The sequence below is a fragment of the Cavia porcellus genome, unplaced genomic scaffold, assembly GCF_034190915.1.
Source record: "Cavia porcellus strain 051 isolate PalLab524CR breed Dunkin Hartley unplaced genomic scaffold, mCavPor4.1 scaffold_11, whole genome shotgun sequence".
Taxonomy (NCBI): Eukaryota; Metazoa; Chordata; class Mammalia; order Rodentia; family Caviidae; genus Cavia; species Cavia porcellus.
In genome coordinates, this window is record NW_026947494.1 from 66,648,743 (window position 1) to 66,663,890 (window position 15,148).

The window sequence follows — 15,148 nt, forward strand, 5'->3', positions numbered from 1 at the left end:
CCGTAGTCAGAACACATTAGCCTGCCTTGGGGCAAAACCACCTAACACAAAACCACCTAAACACAAATACTAGTTTTTTGTTTTTGATTTTTTTCCATTTTTCTGGTACCAGGGATTAAACTCGGGATCTTTTACAGGGCTAGGCAAGCACTCAACCAGAGCTACAACCTCAGCATTTTTTTTTTTTTCAAGACAGGCTCTTGCGCAGTTACCCAGGATGGGCTCAAACTTTCCATTCTTCCTTCTTAGCTTCCCACAGTGGTAGCATTACAAGCATGTCTAGCAACAAAACTTATTTACAATAAAATACTGAACTTGTAACCTATTGAATACTGTACTGAAAGTTAAAACAGTGCGTATGATTTATATGGGCGTGATTTTGTTTTGTAAAGATAAAAATTCTTAAACTGAATCATTGCAAATTTCAAACTGTACATAAAATAGCTATTAACATATTCCTCCCTTTTCCATTAAAAGGGAAACTACAAATCTGTGTGAGCCCAGATTTTTTTCATCAGTTTTTACCAAAAATATACTAAAATATAGTGCAAGAATGAATAGCAGGAGGAGGATAACATTCTTTTTATTAACAGAAAAGATGATCAAAAAGTACAAAACAATGCTGCCCTTCTCACTTATTTTGCTTTGGAAAGTATAGCTATTTTTCACTATGTGTGGTAACATGTAGTGACTTTATTATTGTTATTTTTCATGGAATAAAATTTAATTTCTGATAAGATGGATTCTGAATGGTATAATTCAATGTATACTGCTTAGGTCCTCACGCTTCTTAAGCAAGTGCAGACATCCTAGACTGCAAAACTGGACAGCAGCTCCTGTTCTGCAGTGGCAGTGTTACTTGAGATAATCTTGAGGACAAGATGCCTAAGTAGTTGGATTGTTACAGGCAACTGAGTTAAATAAAAATATTATAGGCAGTAAGACAGGGCTGGGTCCTTGAAGGAGCCAGTACAGAAAGCCAGATATCTTACAACTATGGAAGAAACAGACACCTACCTCCTTATGGACCAGACCTCAAGATAAAAGATAAATCAAATGCACCCACATACTTCCTAAGGATAAGCATCAGGAATCGATATTCTAAATGTCTCCAACATCCTGAGGAAGCCAGGAGTCACCATCCCAAGCCCCTACAAAGAGAGTCCATTGCTCTCTAGACATGCCCACTTGCATGACATGACTCATTTTGCCATTTGTCCCTGGTCTAATCAATTTTACCTGAACAATTAACCCTACTGGTTGACCATAGTTCTGTCCCATCTCATGCCCATCTTGTGAGTTCTCATGTTTTCCCCACCTTAGACCTGCTTCAATTTGTGGTCTTGTTCTACAAAAGTTCCTAGAAAAGACAAAGTCTTTGGCAACCCACTCAGGACCTCTCACTCAGACAGAAGCTTTCTTTCTCTCATAAATATATTCTGCTTTTAACCTCCGTTGTTCCTAAAATTCATTCTTTGATTTTAGAGAACATGAACTCACACCAGATATATAGCAGGTTGAAAGTTTCGTTCCCCTGTATCAAGATGAGCAAAGGAGGGCATGAGCCTGAGATACTGGGCTAAGAGCAATCCAGGCATAAGGGACTGCAAGACCTGAACTCATGTGAAGTCCTTTGAAGCTCAACAGAGGAACCACTCTCAGATAACAGATGCCTCTTCACTCCAACCAGGTGCCCCCCCCCCCGGGGGGGGGAGACTTCCTGGGGGGCCGGCTTGTCTTCCCTTAAGACTTGTGCCAGGTTCCTTGTTCTGATCCAGATACCAGCTCCCCACCCCAGGAGCGCCTGACTTTCAGGACACACAAGGTCAGGTGCTCTAGTGTCCACAGCTGCTGCCCATGGACAGCAAGCAATTTGTCACATAGACATGATTAAAAATGTGTTTGTGAGTGACTCACTTATTTTGTAATTTGAAGTAGAATAATACAGAGCTTGGGGAGTTAAATCTGATCCTGACTCTGTTACTTGTTGGCTTTAAAACATTTGGCAGTAACTTCAGTGACTTACTTCAGTAAATTAGTACCATAATTAGGCTCCAGCTCCTCATCTGTAAAAGAAGGCATCAGCTCCCTCCCCAGGCAGGTAAAAAGGCTAACAACATAAAATGCAAGGTATACAGTAAACAACAGTATCACATAGCAGCTGTAAGCAGTGTTACTAACAAGCCTCTCCCTTTTACCGATAGGCCCCTTGGAATGTACTATACCACCTCATAAAATGCACACCTATCCTGCTAACCTATAATTCTGTCAGTACTAAATACTTATCACTGATTTTCTCAGATTCAGATATTGAGATCAGAAGACCCACAGAATTTTGCTTTGCTTTTGCTTTAAATATTTGACAATAACCAGATATAAACGAAGCCCCTCCAAAAGAATTTCAAATTCATGTTCTTTTTTATGTTTATTAAAAGCCACAATTAACTTTCTGACATAGTTTTGGATTTTATTTTTTGTATCTTTTTTTGTATCTTTCCAGAGTCAAAAACTTTTGGAATCACTCTCACTGTGGCTTGATTTCATCTTTCCACACTGTCCTAGAGAACCTTAAGGAATACCTTAAATGTTAATAAACCGGGTTTATTTTGAGAGTGATAAATCCACCACTATCTTGATGATGATGGTTTCACAGGTACAAATATACATCCAAACTTACCAAGTTGTATACTGCACTTGAAGCGTGTGTCATTTATTGTAAGTCAATCACACATCAATCAATATGGCTGTCTAAAAGTGAACACGGGTTGCAGCTTTTCTACTGAGATTGTATGCTTCTCTGAGCAACAATGACTGGGCACCTATGTCTGCATGCATGCTCCACTCTGTCAGGCCTGCCCTGCGCTTCTGGATTCTCAAGATGACAGAACCAGCAGGAGCCCTGGCTGGAGCAGAGGGGACCCAAGAAAGTGAGGGGCACTGGGCTGCCAGGTTGCCTCTGTTGCCTCGGCCTGGCCACTCATCTCTCTATGGAAGGCCACTCTGAAGGCAACCTTTCCTGTTACCCCTTCTAGATTCTGGTAACCGCCTTCCCCTTTCTTCCTCTCTTTTGGTATAACGATGGTAACAGCCCCACTGGCTTACACAGAGCTCGTTTGTTTCCCCACACCTGCACACCTTTAAAATAAATCCTTTATAAATAAATGCATAGGACAGCTGGGCAGCTTCTCTTGAAAGAGACAATTTGTCTCCATTTTGGCTCACCTCTGCCCTACTTTCTTGTATTGGTATACACAGAGCTGACTAGGAAAGTACTCTACCTCCTCCACTGGCTCTAAGCAATGCAAATGGGTCTAGAGGAGCTCATGTGCAGTTTTTGAAGCATTGCCCTGTCTGTATCTCCCTAGGATTGAGCCTTGAGAAAGGGGTGGTTGATATCCCAGGCCAAGAAAAGTTAGATATCAGAGCTGACGCAGTTGACCCAGAACACAAGCTACTCCCTCAGACTGTGTATGCAGATTACTCCAAAACTCATAGGCTACCTGTTGTCAACCTAACCCAATACTTTTTCTGCGTACCTCTCTCTGCACATTGCAGAGGTGCCATTATGTCTCCGACCTAACCCAGCTCACAGTACTCAGAGTTCTTGCCATTCTCAGTCATTCAATCCCAAGCCACTCCCCCCTTCACAAATTAATAAAACCTAGGGTCGGCCATGGGTTGGGATCTTTGTTCTGGTTTGTCATTGTTCCAACTGGACTTAGGAGTCCCTTAGCTCTCCACAATTGCAGATATGACTTTGTCTTTTTATTCTTGCCATGGGTTGCACTGAAAGTGGTAGACTGGAATTTACTCACTAGAATTCCTATAACTTTTCCCTAGGTTTACAAATGTAAACTCCTCTGGACAGTAATGAGGTTAACTCCTGGATTGGTTTTCTATAAATAAATCCTCTCTAAATTGTCTTAACTTGAATACACTGTCTCTTTCCTGGGACCCTAAGCAATAAAACAGATTATAATATACAAGGGAAAGGAAATATTGCTCACACACACACAGAGGATTCTTTCCATCATTAGTACTGTAAGTTTAATCAAAAAGAAAGTTGATGCTAGGCTCAAAACTTCTTCATATATACTAACTGGTAAGTGAGAAGGCTATGTAATGATAGTATTTTATGGAATCCAAAAGGCCCAGTGAGACAAATGCTAGTTGCAGATTTTCTTAAGTGGAACGCGCATCCATCACATGCAGAGAATTAACTCTGACCGCTAGAAAGCACTGCCAAGAAATAGATGCTCCACAGTTCAGTTTTCCTAGGACGTGGGCACCCCTCCAGGTGGTCAGCTGAAGCTGCCTTCATTAGCTACAATCATATGGAGCAGGGAATTTATTTTTAGTTTCTAAGAATTTATTTGACAGAGCATTTTTATGGCATTATTGGGAAGCAGAAGCCAAACTCTGGATGACAGCCAAAAACATGTTTTGGTCTACTCAAATGCTACCCAAAGTCAGGAGGCTGTATTGTGTTGGGAAGTAGTAAAAAGGCAAATGACAAGCTGGTTCCGATCCAGCACTTCAGCTTAGCACAAACTACAGAGTCATATCGCCCTTGTGGACAGCATGGTAACAGGTCACCGGAGGCATCAAAAGGGAAAAAGAAAAGGGCTCTATAAAACCAGGAGAATCTAGTAATTTTCATTAATTCCTGTTTCTGTAAGCAGAGCACAGCTGTGAATGGAGTGGTCCTATGCATGAGACTCCACACGGGTACGTCCATCCTGTGTGGCTGCCTCTCCCCTCCTTCATTAACTAAGTCCTCTTTCACAAACATCTCCTTGCCCACCAAGGATTCACCTCACAGGCAAGGATGTACAAACCCAGAGAGGACCTGCCCTGTTTCTGAGCTGTCTCCATGAGATAACTGATGAAAATTTCTGGGACAGTTGATTTATTTGGTCCCAACACTTTTTCTGTCCTCTGTGATCTAAGACATCCTTGCTGTAGAGTCTTGTGATCCTGAAGAGGAATTCAGCATCTGCAGAAGAGGAGTGTGACAGCTCCCACATGAACCTCCTCCAGTTCCGTTCCTGAGTTCCAGGGGGGGTCCTCTGGTTATCTATGTAATAGTCTCAGAGCACAATACTTCAGTCACCCTCATAAGAAATTGCAGGGGTTGTGTGTACTATGTATACGGAATTCAACGCCATTTCTCTTTGTCTCAGCAGGAATGCGCTAACAACCAGCTGAGGAAAGGAAGGGTCCATCCAATCTACCTGACCCATGCAGATGAGCTCAGGCCCTCACTGGGCCTGGACATTAGAGTACTTGAAAATTCAAAAAAATGGGCAGTGCTGCCCCTCTGCCTCACATACACAGAGGCTGCATGTCTGGAGCACAACTGCAGACTTGGTGGGGGCCATTCCTAAGTTGAGAATTTCTAGGTTGTCCCCTGCAAGTCCACTCTGAATTGTAACCACAGCCAAGTGCCACTTATGTCACATTAGGGTCTACCCTGGAGATGCCCCACAGAATAAATGAGTCCTGGAAAATTGCTACCTCTCCCTGAAACCTTCAAACAAATGGTCAGCTGCCCGTGCCACCAAGGCCAAGAGCTACAGAACACACATTATGTGTGTTAGGAGCCCAGCTTGGCCATCTGGCCTGGGCCTTGGTACTTGGATCGCAGAACTGGCCTGCATCACTGACAGCTTTAGGGTCTATTTATTTTGGTGTTGATTAGTTGTAAAGAGTACAGATCTCTGACTAATTCTACAAAGGGATGTTGTTTGTAAAAAGAATAAACAAGGCAGAAATGACTGAAGTGACTGCTTCTATTATAATGCCAACACAATTAACAGGAAAAATGAAAAAGAAAAAAACAGGAAGAAAGCTGAAGACAAAGAATTTTTGGTAAGGTATATGAACAAGGAAACAGAAATTGCCAGGTGTGATGGTGCAGGCCTGTAATCTCAGTATTCTGCAAGGCTGAGGCAGGAGGATTGCAAGTATGGGCTCAACACGGGCAACTATGATTTAACAAGACTCTGTTACAAAATGTAAAATAAAATAAAAGAGCTGGGGAGGTAGCTTAGTACACAGGCCCTAGTTCAATCTTCAGTAGCACTACCCCCAATACACACACACATACACACACAAATAAAACATGGCCAGAGGGTAACAACTTTTACATCAAAATAATTCCTGAAATAGAAAATCTATTAAATTAATCAACAAAAATATTCTGTAAGTCAACTAGTCATATTCCCCCTAGCCCAAATGTATTTTCTTAATTCTTCATTTCCAATGTTCTATTGTCACAGGCAGCTGAGTTAGAAATATTATAGGCAGTCAGACAGGGGTAGGCCCTCAAAGGAGCCAGTGCAGAAGACCAGGTATCTTGTAACCTTAGAGGAGGCAGACACCTCTAGCTAGACATACAACCACACCCTAAGTATAAACCCCAGGAATTGATATTCTAAATAGGTATGAATCACCTTGAGGCAGCCAGGAGTCATCATCCCAATCCTCTACAAAAAGTCACTGCTCTTTAAGCATGCTCCCTTGCTACATGACTCGCTTCCCATTTGATCCCAATGTAATCAATTTTACCTGAGTAATTACACTCACAATCTTGTTAGTTAATCACAGTTCTGTCCCACCTTGTGCCTTGCGAGTTCCCATTTTTCCCCACCTTGTACTTGCCTCATCCTATGGTTTTGCCCTACAAAAATCCCTAGAAAAGGCAGGGTCCTTGGCAACCCACTCGGGACCCCTTCTGTCTCTCTCTCTCAGACACATTTCTTTCTCTCAATAAATATGTTGTGCTCTTAACCTCCACTGTTGCTTGAATTCATTCTTTGATTTTAGAGAACACAAACTCTTACCGAACATACAGTAGGTCTGGAGTTTCCCCTATATCACTAGGAGGTAAAACCGTACAAAACTTAGTGCTATTTCTTTACAATATCTTCAGTATTGATGAGTAAGCTCTCCAGACTCCCCTTTTCTTCTGAGAAAATGTGACTTGGCTGTGGGGAGCCTGAGGCAGACCGGCTTTAGCAAACAAAGGATGCATCAGAGCCACTCACCCCAGACCTCTAGTTTTCAAGGAGGTCACTCCGGAGCTGATGGAACCCATGCAGCTATTTCTCCCCCTACTGGAACAGACTGGCAGTGCCTTGTCCTGGGGTCACTCCCCCACACCCTGCCCCCCCCCCTTCCTCCCATTCCTACTCTTCAGTGACTGACCAATGAATGAAAAGTCAGGTCTCACCCCCTTATCAGTGTGATTGAGAAAAATGTGACTTGGGCTACTGAGGGGTGAGGCCTTGGAGACACCTCTAACTGCAGCCAGTCAAGGTTATGGAGCTCTGGCTTGGTGGAGAGCGGCCTGGAATCACCTACCTTTCCCAGCTCCCTCAGGCCACCACTTTAGTTACTTTTTAACCTTCCTGACTTTTTTTTTTTTTTTTTGTACCAGGGATCAAACTCACAACTTACTTAGCTGCTGAGAAAAACCCCAGTCCCCTTCCTGATTTCTTAAAAAGCAAGCAAGGGAGGCCAACTCCAGAGATTTAATCAGGATGCTGTGCTCTTGCAGGAAACGCTCCTTCGGGATGGGCCACATGCTCAAAGCACAGACCCCACACCTCCTCCTCTAGGCAAAGCCAGGCAGCAGAAAAAACAGTTCTATTACAGTGCTTACTGGAACGCAGGCAAACAATGAATCTTTTGTGCTGAATAAAGCCAATTTGTTACACTATGAAAAATTAATATGTTCAAGTTCCCTATTAAACAAAAAGCAGTATACATATTCTATTTAAAAAGCCATAGTATTTTTAAGTCAGTATTTTTCACGTTGAGATTTTTGAGCAAGGCAGAAATGAATATAAAATCTATTTCCATCCGTGCCTAAAAAAGTCTCTAAGGCTCACCAAGAAACTAACAAATGGAACGTCTATGGGACTCAGGGTGGAAAGATCTTTATATTTGAAGTGTTTGAAGCATTTTCTTAAGGCCACCTGCAAAGTAAGGAGGCCAATGCATTTTACTGTGGTTTTACAAAATACACTAATTTAGAACTTGCTAGATTAGACACTGCTCTGGTGCCTACTATGAAAGGAGGAACAAGGAACGTGGAAGGCAGAATGGCAGTCTTAGGGCCAGGGAGACTCAGCCTCCCTTCTAATCTCCCAGCATGCTTCTCTCACTCACCTCACTGGACTCCAGCCCCAATTCCCTCTCCTATTCTCAGCACAAGCTGACTGCAGTCATTCTATCACTCCTTCCACTCTCACTTTACCTTCTTCCCTTTCTCCCCAGGTTGCCCGTCATGGCACTTAAATCACCTAATTCAGTCAAGACCTCTACAGATTTCTTTCACTCCCCTCGCAGGCACTTCTACCAGAGGCAGACTACAAGCTCCGTGGCACAACTTGTTCCCAATGTGTTAACAGCTAACTGTTCCCAATGTGTTTCTTAAAAAAATGAGTGAGCAACATATCATACTTAATGGTGACAAACAGAAAGTCTGAACAAGACATGTCTGTCCGCTATTGCCCCTCCCATATTAAATGGCAGGTTCTAGCCTGAGCACTTAAAAAAAATGAAATAAAAGACATTCACATTTGAAAGCAAGAAAGAAAACTATTTCTCATTACAGATAACATGATCTGCAAATATAGGAAACCCTAAAGATTACAAAATACACATGCACACGGCACACACACATGCATACAATCAGACCTACTAAATTCAGCATGGTTGCAGAATGATTAACATACAGATAGCACTTGCATTTCTATACCATAGCACTAAGTAACAGAAAACAAAATTTAGAAAAACTTCCATTTACAATAGCATAAAAAAATATTAAAATGCCTCTGGCTCGGTGGCTCAGGCCTGTACTGCTAGCTACTCAGGAGACTGAAGAAGGAGTACTCCTGGCAGCACTAGCAACTTAGGGAGACTGGCTCAAAACAAAAGTACAAAGGGCTGTAGATGTAGCTCAGGGATAGAGGACCCCTGAGTACAATAATAAGAATAATACTTAGAAATAAATTTAACCAATGAAGTGCAAAATTTATATGCCTAAATCTATAAACTATTGCTGAAAAATTAAAGACCTAAATAAACAGAAAGATACCACATGTTCAAGGGTTGAAAGACATGTTTAAGGTTGTAATACTTTCAAATGGATCAACAGATCAGTATATTTCCTACCAAAAGTCCACTTGCTTTTTTTTTTTTTTTTTGTAGAAATGGAAAGGCCACTCATAAAACTTCACGTGGAAAAGCAAGAGGACAACCAAACCAATCTTGAAAAAGAACAAGTTAAGAATATTTACACTTTCTGATTTTGAGACCCAGTATAAAGTTACAGCAGTGAAGATAGTGTGGTCTGACATAATGATAGACAGAGAGCATATACAGATAAGCGGAACAGAATTCTGAGTCCAGAAATAGACCCATATATCTCTGGTCAATTGATTCCTCACAAAGATGCAAAGAACATTCAACAAGGAAAGGACAGTCTTTTCAACAAGTGGTACTGGGGCAACCAGACAGCCAGACACATCTACATGCCTTAAATCATATACAAAAATAAGCTCAAAATGGATCAAAGACTTAAGTATAAGAGCTAAAACTAAAACTCCTAGACGAAAACAGAGACAAATCTCTACTTTTAGATTAAACATTTCTTAGATGACACCAAAAGCACAAACAACTAAAAGCAGAAAAAAAACCAGATACATTATACTACATCAATATATAAAACTTAAATTGTGTATCAAAGGACACTATCAAGAAATCAACCCATAAAATGGGAGCAATTATTTATAAATCATATATATCTTTAAGGATGAGCATCCAAAGTACGTAAAGAACTCTTACAATTCAAGAATAAAAGACAATAAAATTTAACAACAGGTTCAGATCCCAACTGGATATTTCTCCAAAGATATAAAAGTGGCCCATATAATACGCAAGAAGTGCAACATCATGTCATTAGGAAATGTATGTCAAAATTACAATGAGGTAACACTTCATTTTCACTAAGACGACCAGAAGGCTATAACAAAAACCAGAAAATAGCAAGTAATGGCAAAATGCAGAGAAACTGAAACTCATATTACATTGCCAGTGGAAATGTAAACTGATGTAGCTGCTAGAAAAGTGTGGCTGTGTCTCAAAAAGCTAAACATTAGAGTTGCTATATGATCCAACATTCCATCCCTATATAGTAACCTAAGAAAACTAAAAAATAAACACTTTCAGACAAAAATTTGTATATGGAACCATGAGCATCATTCATAATAGCTAAAAGCAACCTAATGTCTATCAACCATGAATGTATAAACATAGTATATCCCTACAATAAGTCATGTATGGGGGAAGAACATTTCATGATACATATATGAAAGGACATCTACTGTATGATTGCTTTTATAGGGAATGTCCAATATAGGCAAATCTGAAAGACAGAAAAGAGGTTAGTGATTCCCAAGGCTCAGCAGAATGGGGAAATGGGGTAGTAACTGCTAACGATTACTGTTTCTTTTGGGGATGATGAAATTGTTTGCACCACCTTGTGAGTATATGGCAACCACAGGCTCTTATACTTTGAAAATAAAGAATTTCATAGCATATGGATCATTAACTTTTAAATGACTGTCACATATTGCTGATAGGACTGTACACTGATGCAATCTCATGAAGTTGAATTTTACAGTATTTATCAAAATTGCAAATACCACCTTCTCTTAAACCCAGAAAATTCCTTTTCCAAGAATGAGTCCTACAAATGTGTTCAAATATGTGCAAAATGCATATTCACAATGCATGGGCCTCACTTTGTCAAAAGACTGTAAACAACCTTATATGTCCATTATTATGTGACTAAAGAAATCATGATTTAGTCACTTAAATGCTACAATAAAAAATAATATAGAAGGACCTCAAATGCTACACAACAAAACAAAAAACACAGATGCAAACTATGTGAAGAGACTGTTAACATTCATATAAAAAGAAAAGAGAATACCTACATATGTATGTATAAGCATAAAGTAATTTTGGAGGGAGATACACAATTCAGAGAGCATTGTGTGCCTACCAAAGATGAGAACTGGATGCCTAGGTAACACAGTATGTGTGTATTTTCTACTTTAAAAACAGCATAAATTTGTAAAATAAGTATTAAATGAGTCCCAGGTCTTTCAGAAGAACACTAGTCCAAGGGTGGAAGGATCTGTGATCTAGTTCCACCAGTTAGAATTGCTTCCCTCATCTGTTTGATCAGTCTCTCATTGCCCTCTACCAAACTCAGGCTTTGTGCACTTTTCATCAAAGTACTAAGGTTGAAAACCTTTTCATTTGTGAGCATTAATAATTAAATATCTTAAACCTGAATTCACCTTCCTGTTTCAGTAAATTCCTAGCAGCAAAACAAGCAGTTCACACAACTGGAAAGGCACATAAAATGGGGCAACTCTACTATCAGATGGGTTTGTGGGTGTGCTATCTGGCATCTGCTAAATTGCGTACAAAGTTGCTCTAAGGAAACAAGAGTCTCAGAATCAAAGAAATGTAGACCTGGAAAGAACCTAGAGGTTAATCCAATTTCCAAATTTATTACATATTATTGTTATATGTGTTATTATATGTCCTATATAAGAGCCCAACTTTTGCTTATGTGGAAATGATGTCCAGAGCCGTAAGAGATCAATGCAATCAAGACTAATACCTACATCTCATCATTCTTAACCTGCACTCTTTACTCCAGACTTTTCTAAGTAAAACAACTAAAATTCAGGATTTCATGGGAGCATTTCATATAGGTTTGCCACTTTTCTAAGGAGACAGTTATGGAAAAGGCTCCTCTAAAGATTAATCTGGAATATGATCACCAAGTCCACAGACACAACTTTGAAGCAATTATTTTGAGCTCTGAAATAACCAATATATTTCATTTGACAACATCGAATTATGCACAACAAATGACTAAAAATAAGATGTGTTTCTATTTTACATTTAAGGTAGAAAATTTCTAACTTTTGATAGCTTCATTTTTTTTAATTGAGATGTTTAGGAATGACCTAAATGTCTAAAGATAAGGGGACTTTGTAGTAAATGCAAAGCTAGTTTTGCAGTATTTTTAGTGATTCTGTGTAGGCCATAATGGCATAATAGTTCTAGGTACCAACTTTGGAGTTCACTGCCCACTACTGGGGTCACTTGCCCTTTGACCTTGGGCAAGTTTCTTAACATTTTCTGGCCATGGTTTCCTTGTTATGTAATAATGATGCTAATAGTAGTACCTACTTCACAAGATTGTGGGAAGCATTAGCTGAGCTAAAGTTTACAAATGGCCCAGGACAGTGGACATAATAACATGGGTGAAAACACGACAAGGAGAATGGATGGGCCAGCCTGGCCGAGTAGGCCGCACTGAGAGGTCTCTACGGTTCTGGAGCACCTAGCATGAAGCCTTCTTTAGTTCTTATCCACAAGCTACTCAAAATACTCAAGGACCACTCCAAGCCTGACTATTGGTGACTGGTGCCAGGTCTGTGAACTCGTTGCTCAAGTGTGAGGTATGTGCCTGTCCGGGTCTGAAGGAAGCTGGAGAGTGAATGAATTGCCCTTCCATTCTTTCGCTGTGTGAGTTCAGCTCTCTTGACCACCACAGCACACACACGGACCCCAACAGACCGCCCCCTCTTCAGTCACTGTGCTGCTCCACAGCCTCTACTCCTAGAGTCCAGTGTGGGATGTAAGGAGCTGGACGCGGTAGGAAGCCAGGGAGTGCAAATGCTTTCTCTTTATGAAGTCTTCAGACACGAGAATAAGCTTGATTTGAAAGGCCATATAAACACATGGCAGGAAGGACAGGCTTCAAGGGTAGCCCCAACGGGCACAGTAATCTTGAAATGTTTACAGAACAGACAACTAACTAACACTCTCTCTCTCTCTCTCTCTCTCTCCTCAACACACAATATCAACAGTGGCAGCATGCACGACTGTATTTAATAAGATAGTGCAGCACCTTAATAAACAGGTCAATCTTACTCGGGTTGAAGGGGGGGAAAGTTCAATTTTATAAGCCTGACATAATTAGTGGATCAGGGAAAAACACAAGGATCAACATCACCACTTTCTAGCCGCGTGATTCTTCACGTCCTCCTGCATACCCAAGCTATTACCTTACCTCCAACGAGGTTAAAGATAACTACTTCAGTAGGAGCATGTCTGTAATTCCCGCGATGTGGAGGCTAAGAATTAAGGATCGCAAATTCGAGGAAAACTTGGGCAATTTAACAAGCCACTGTCTCAAATTTTAAAAAAATAAATAAAAATTTAAAGGCGGTTTGGGATCCTGGTGGAGTAACTCAGTGGTAGAGAACGTTTGGGTTCAAGCCCCAGTCGTGAATGGTTTGAGAATGGGTCTCGAACTCAGCGGCGACGCTCCTGCCTCAGGCTCTCTGAGTGCTGGGATTACAGAAATGCACCACCATGCCCCGCCAACTCTTAGTTAAAAAAAAAAAAAAAAAACGAAAACCTAGACCGCCTTTTCATTCATTTCTAGCCATTTATACATATGCGCTCTCTACTGTGCATTTCCTCTCCCAAAGACAGCGAGGTCTGTAAAGGGGACCCTTTAAAACGCCCATGAAGATGCCACTGGTGTTCCGCACGAGCTCCGCCTCCACAGGCAATTAGGCCGGTGTCTAACCCCGGCCCTCGCCGCAGAGTCGCCGCCGGGTATCTTCGCGCACAGCGCACCCACCGCCTCCCCTTCCGCGCCTGCGCACTCTGTAACCCGCACAGCTGCGCAAGCGCAAAGCCTGGGCCGCGCGTGTGCAGAGGCCGGCGGGTAGCGCACCTGGTAGCGGCCGGTGAGCAGCTGGCTCCGCGACGGCGTGCAGAGCGGCTGCGTGTAGTAATTGTCCAGCCGCACCCCGCCGGCCGCCAGCGCATCTAGGTGCGGCGTGCGGAGGCGCGACCCATGGAAGCCCACGTCGTTCCAGCCCAAGTCGTCAGCCAGCACGAGGACCAAGTGCGGTGGCTGGTCCTGCCCGGCGCCTGAGCTCGGCGGCGCGAGCAGCAGCAAGAGAAGCGGCTGGAGCAGCGGGCCGGCGCCTCGGGGCCGCCCCATGTCGCGCGCCAGTCTCGGGTATGCGCCGCCACAGCCTCTGTCGCGGAGAGAACGGGAACAGGGTGGGAGTATCCCCACCCCGCCTCGGCTCCACCCCCAGCCTGGCCGCAGCCCGCCCCCAGCGCCTCTGAGCGGAACGGACTCGGCTCCCTGGAACCCCAATAGTTCCCCTCAAGGCCGCTGTCCTGGCGGCGAGTCGCACACCCCGGCATTCTAAAAGAGATGGTTCACTTTGATACCCCTCACAGTTTACACCACATATTCACAGTCATCACCATCTTCCAAGTTCTGATAGCAGCCCTGTTGCTCGCCTGGTCCCTAATGCCTCTTGTTTAGTAGAAACAAGGCCCGCTGCTGTACCTATAGGCGGCCTCGAAACCATCTTGAGGGTGCAGTTTTACTTGGGGGCGGGGGAAGTTCCAGAGAGGTGAATCGTCAATGGGAAGCTGGTCATCATGTCCCTGCACGGGCCCATTGAGGGCTGGCTTCTCCCCCAGCAGTAAACCAAAAAAGTGCGGTATGAAATTTGCCTGAAATGTTTATGTGGATTCTTTGTCCACATGCTTGGAGAAGTTAGCCTGGTGACCAGCACGTTCCCATTACCAGCAGACTTTGCTTACTCCATGTCTAAAGACAAATTGCAGCTCCAGGCCTAGGGAAAATGTTTACATCACTTAAGGAACATAGGCTTGAGACTGATGCTGATTTCAGAGGAGATATTTCACATCTTTGTAAAATGCAGATGATGGTAGTCACAAAAATAAATCTTGTTACTATATACAGATGAGCTCTGAAGTAGAGTGACAACCCTCCCCCTTCAGCACCATTAAAAGGGAAAAAATTTGACCTCCACTGGCACATTTAATCCAGTTCTGTGCTTTCCACTGGTTTTAGCAGGTGACAAGGACCCTTATTGAATTAAAATCTTACATATTCATTTCCACATCTGTGTGAGAGACATGATTTTACCTTTTTTTAAAATGGAAATTATGGTTTAATACATGAAATGTTTCCCTTATATACTTAAAT

The 15,148-nt window shown here is 42.3% G+C and overlaps 1 protein-coding gene across 1 annotated transcript in view; it reads right to left on the reverse strand.

Annotated features, from left to right (window-relative positions):
* The window catches only part of Arsb (arylsulfatase B), a 199,435-nt gene extending 185,150 nt beyond the window's left edge, over positions 1 to 14,285 (reverse strand). Inside the window, exon 1 of the mRNA XM_003464404.5 lies at positions 13,847 to 14,285. Within this exon, the coding sequence (XP_003464452.1) occupies positions 13,847 to 14,119 (273 nt within the window). The 5' untranslated portion in view covers positions 14,120 to 14,285. The remainder of the gene's footprint in view (positions 1 to 13,846) is intronic.
* Between the last annotated feature and the right edge of the window lie 863 nt (positions 14,286 to 15,148).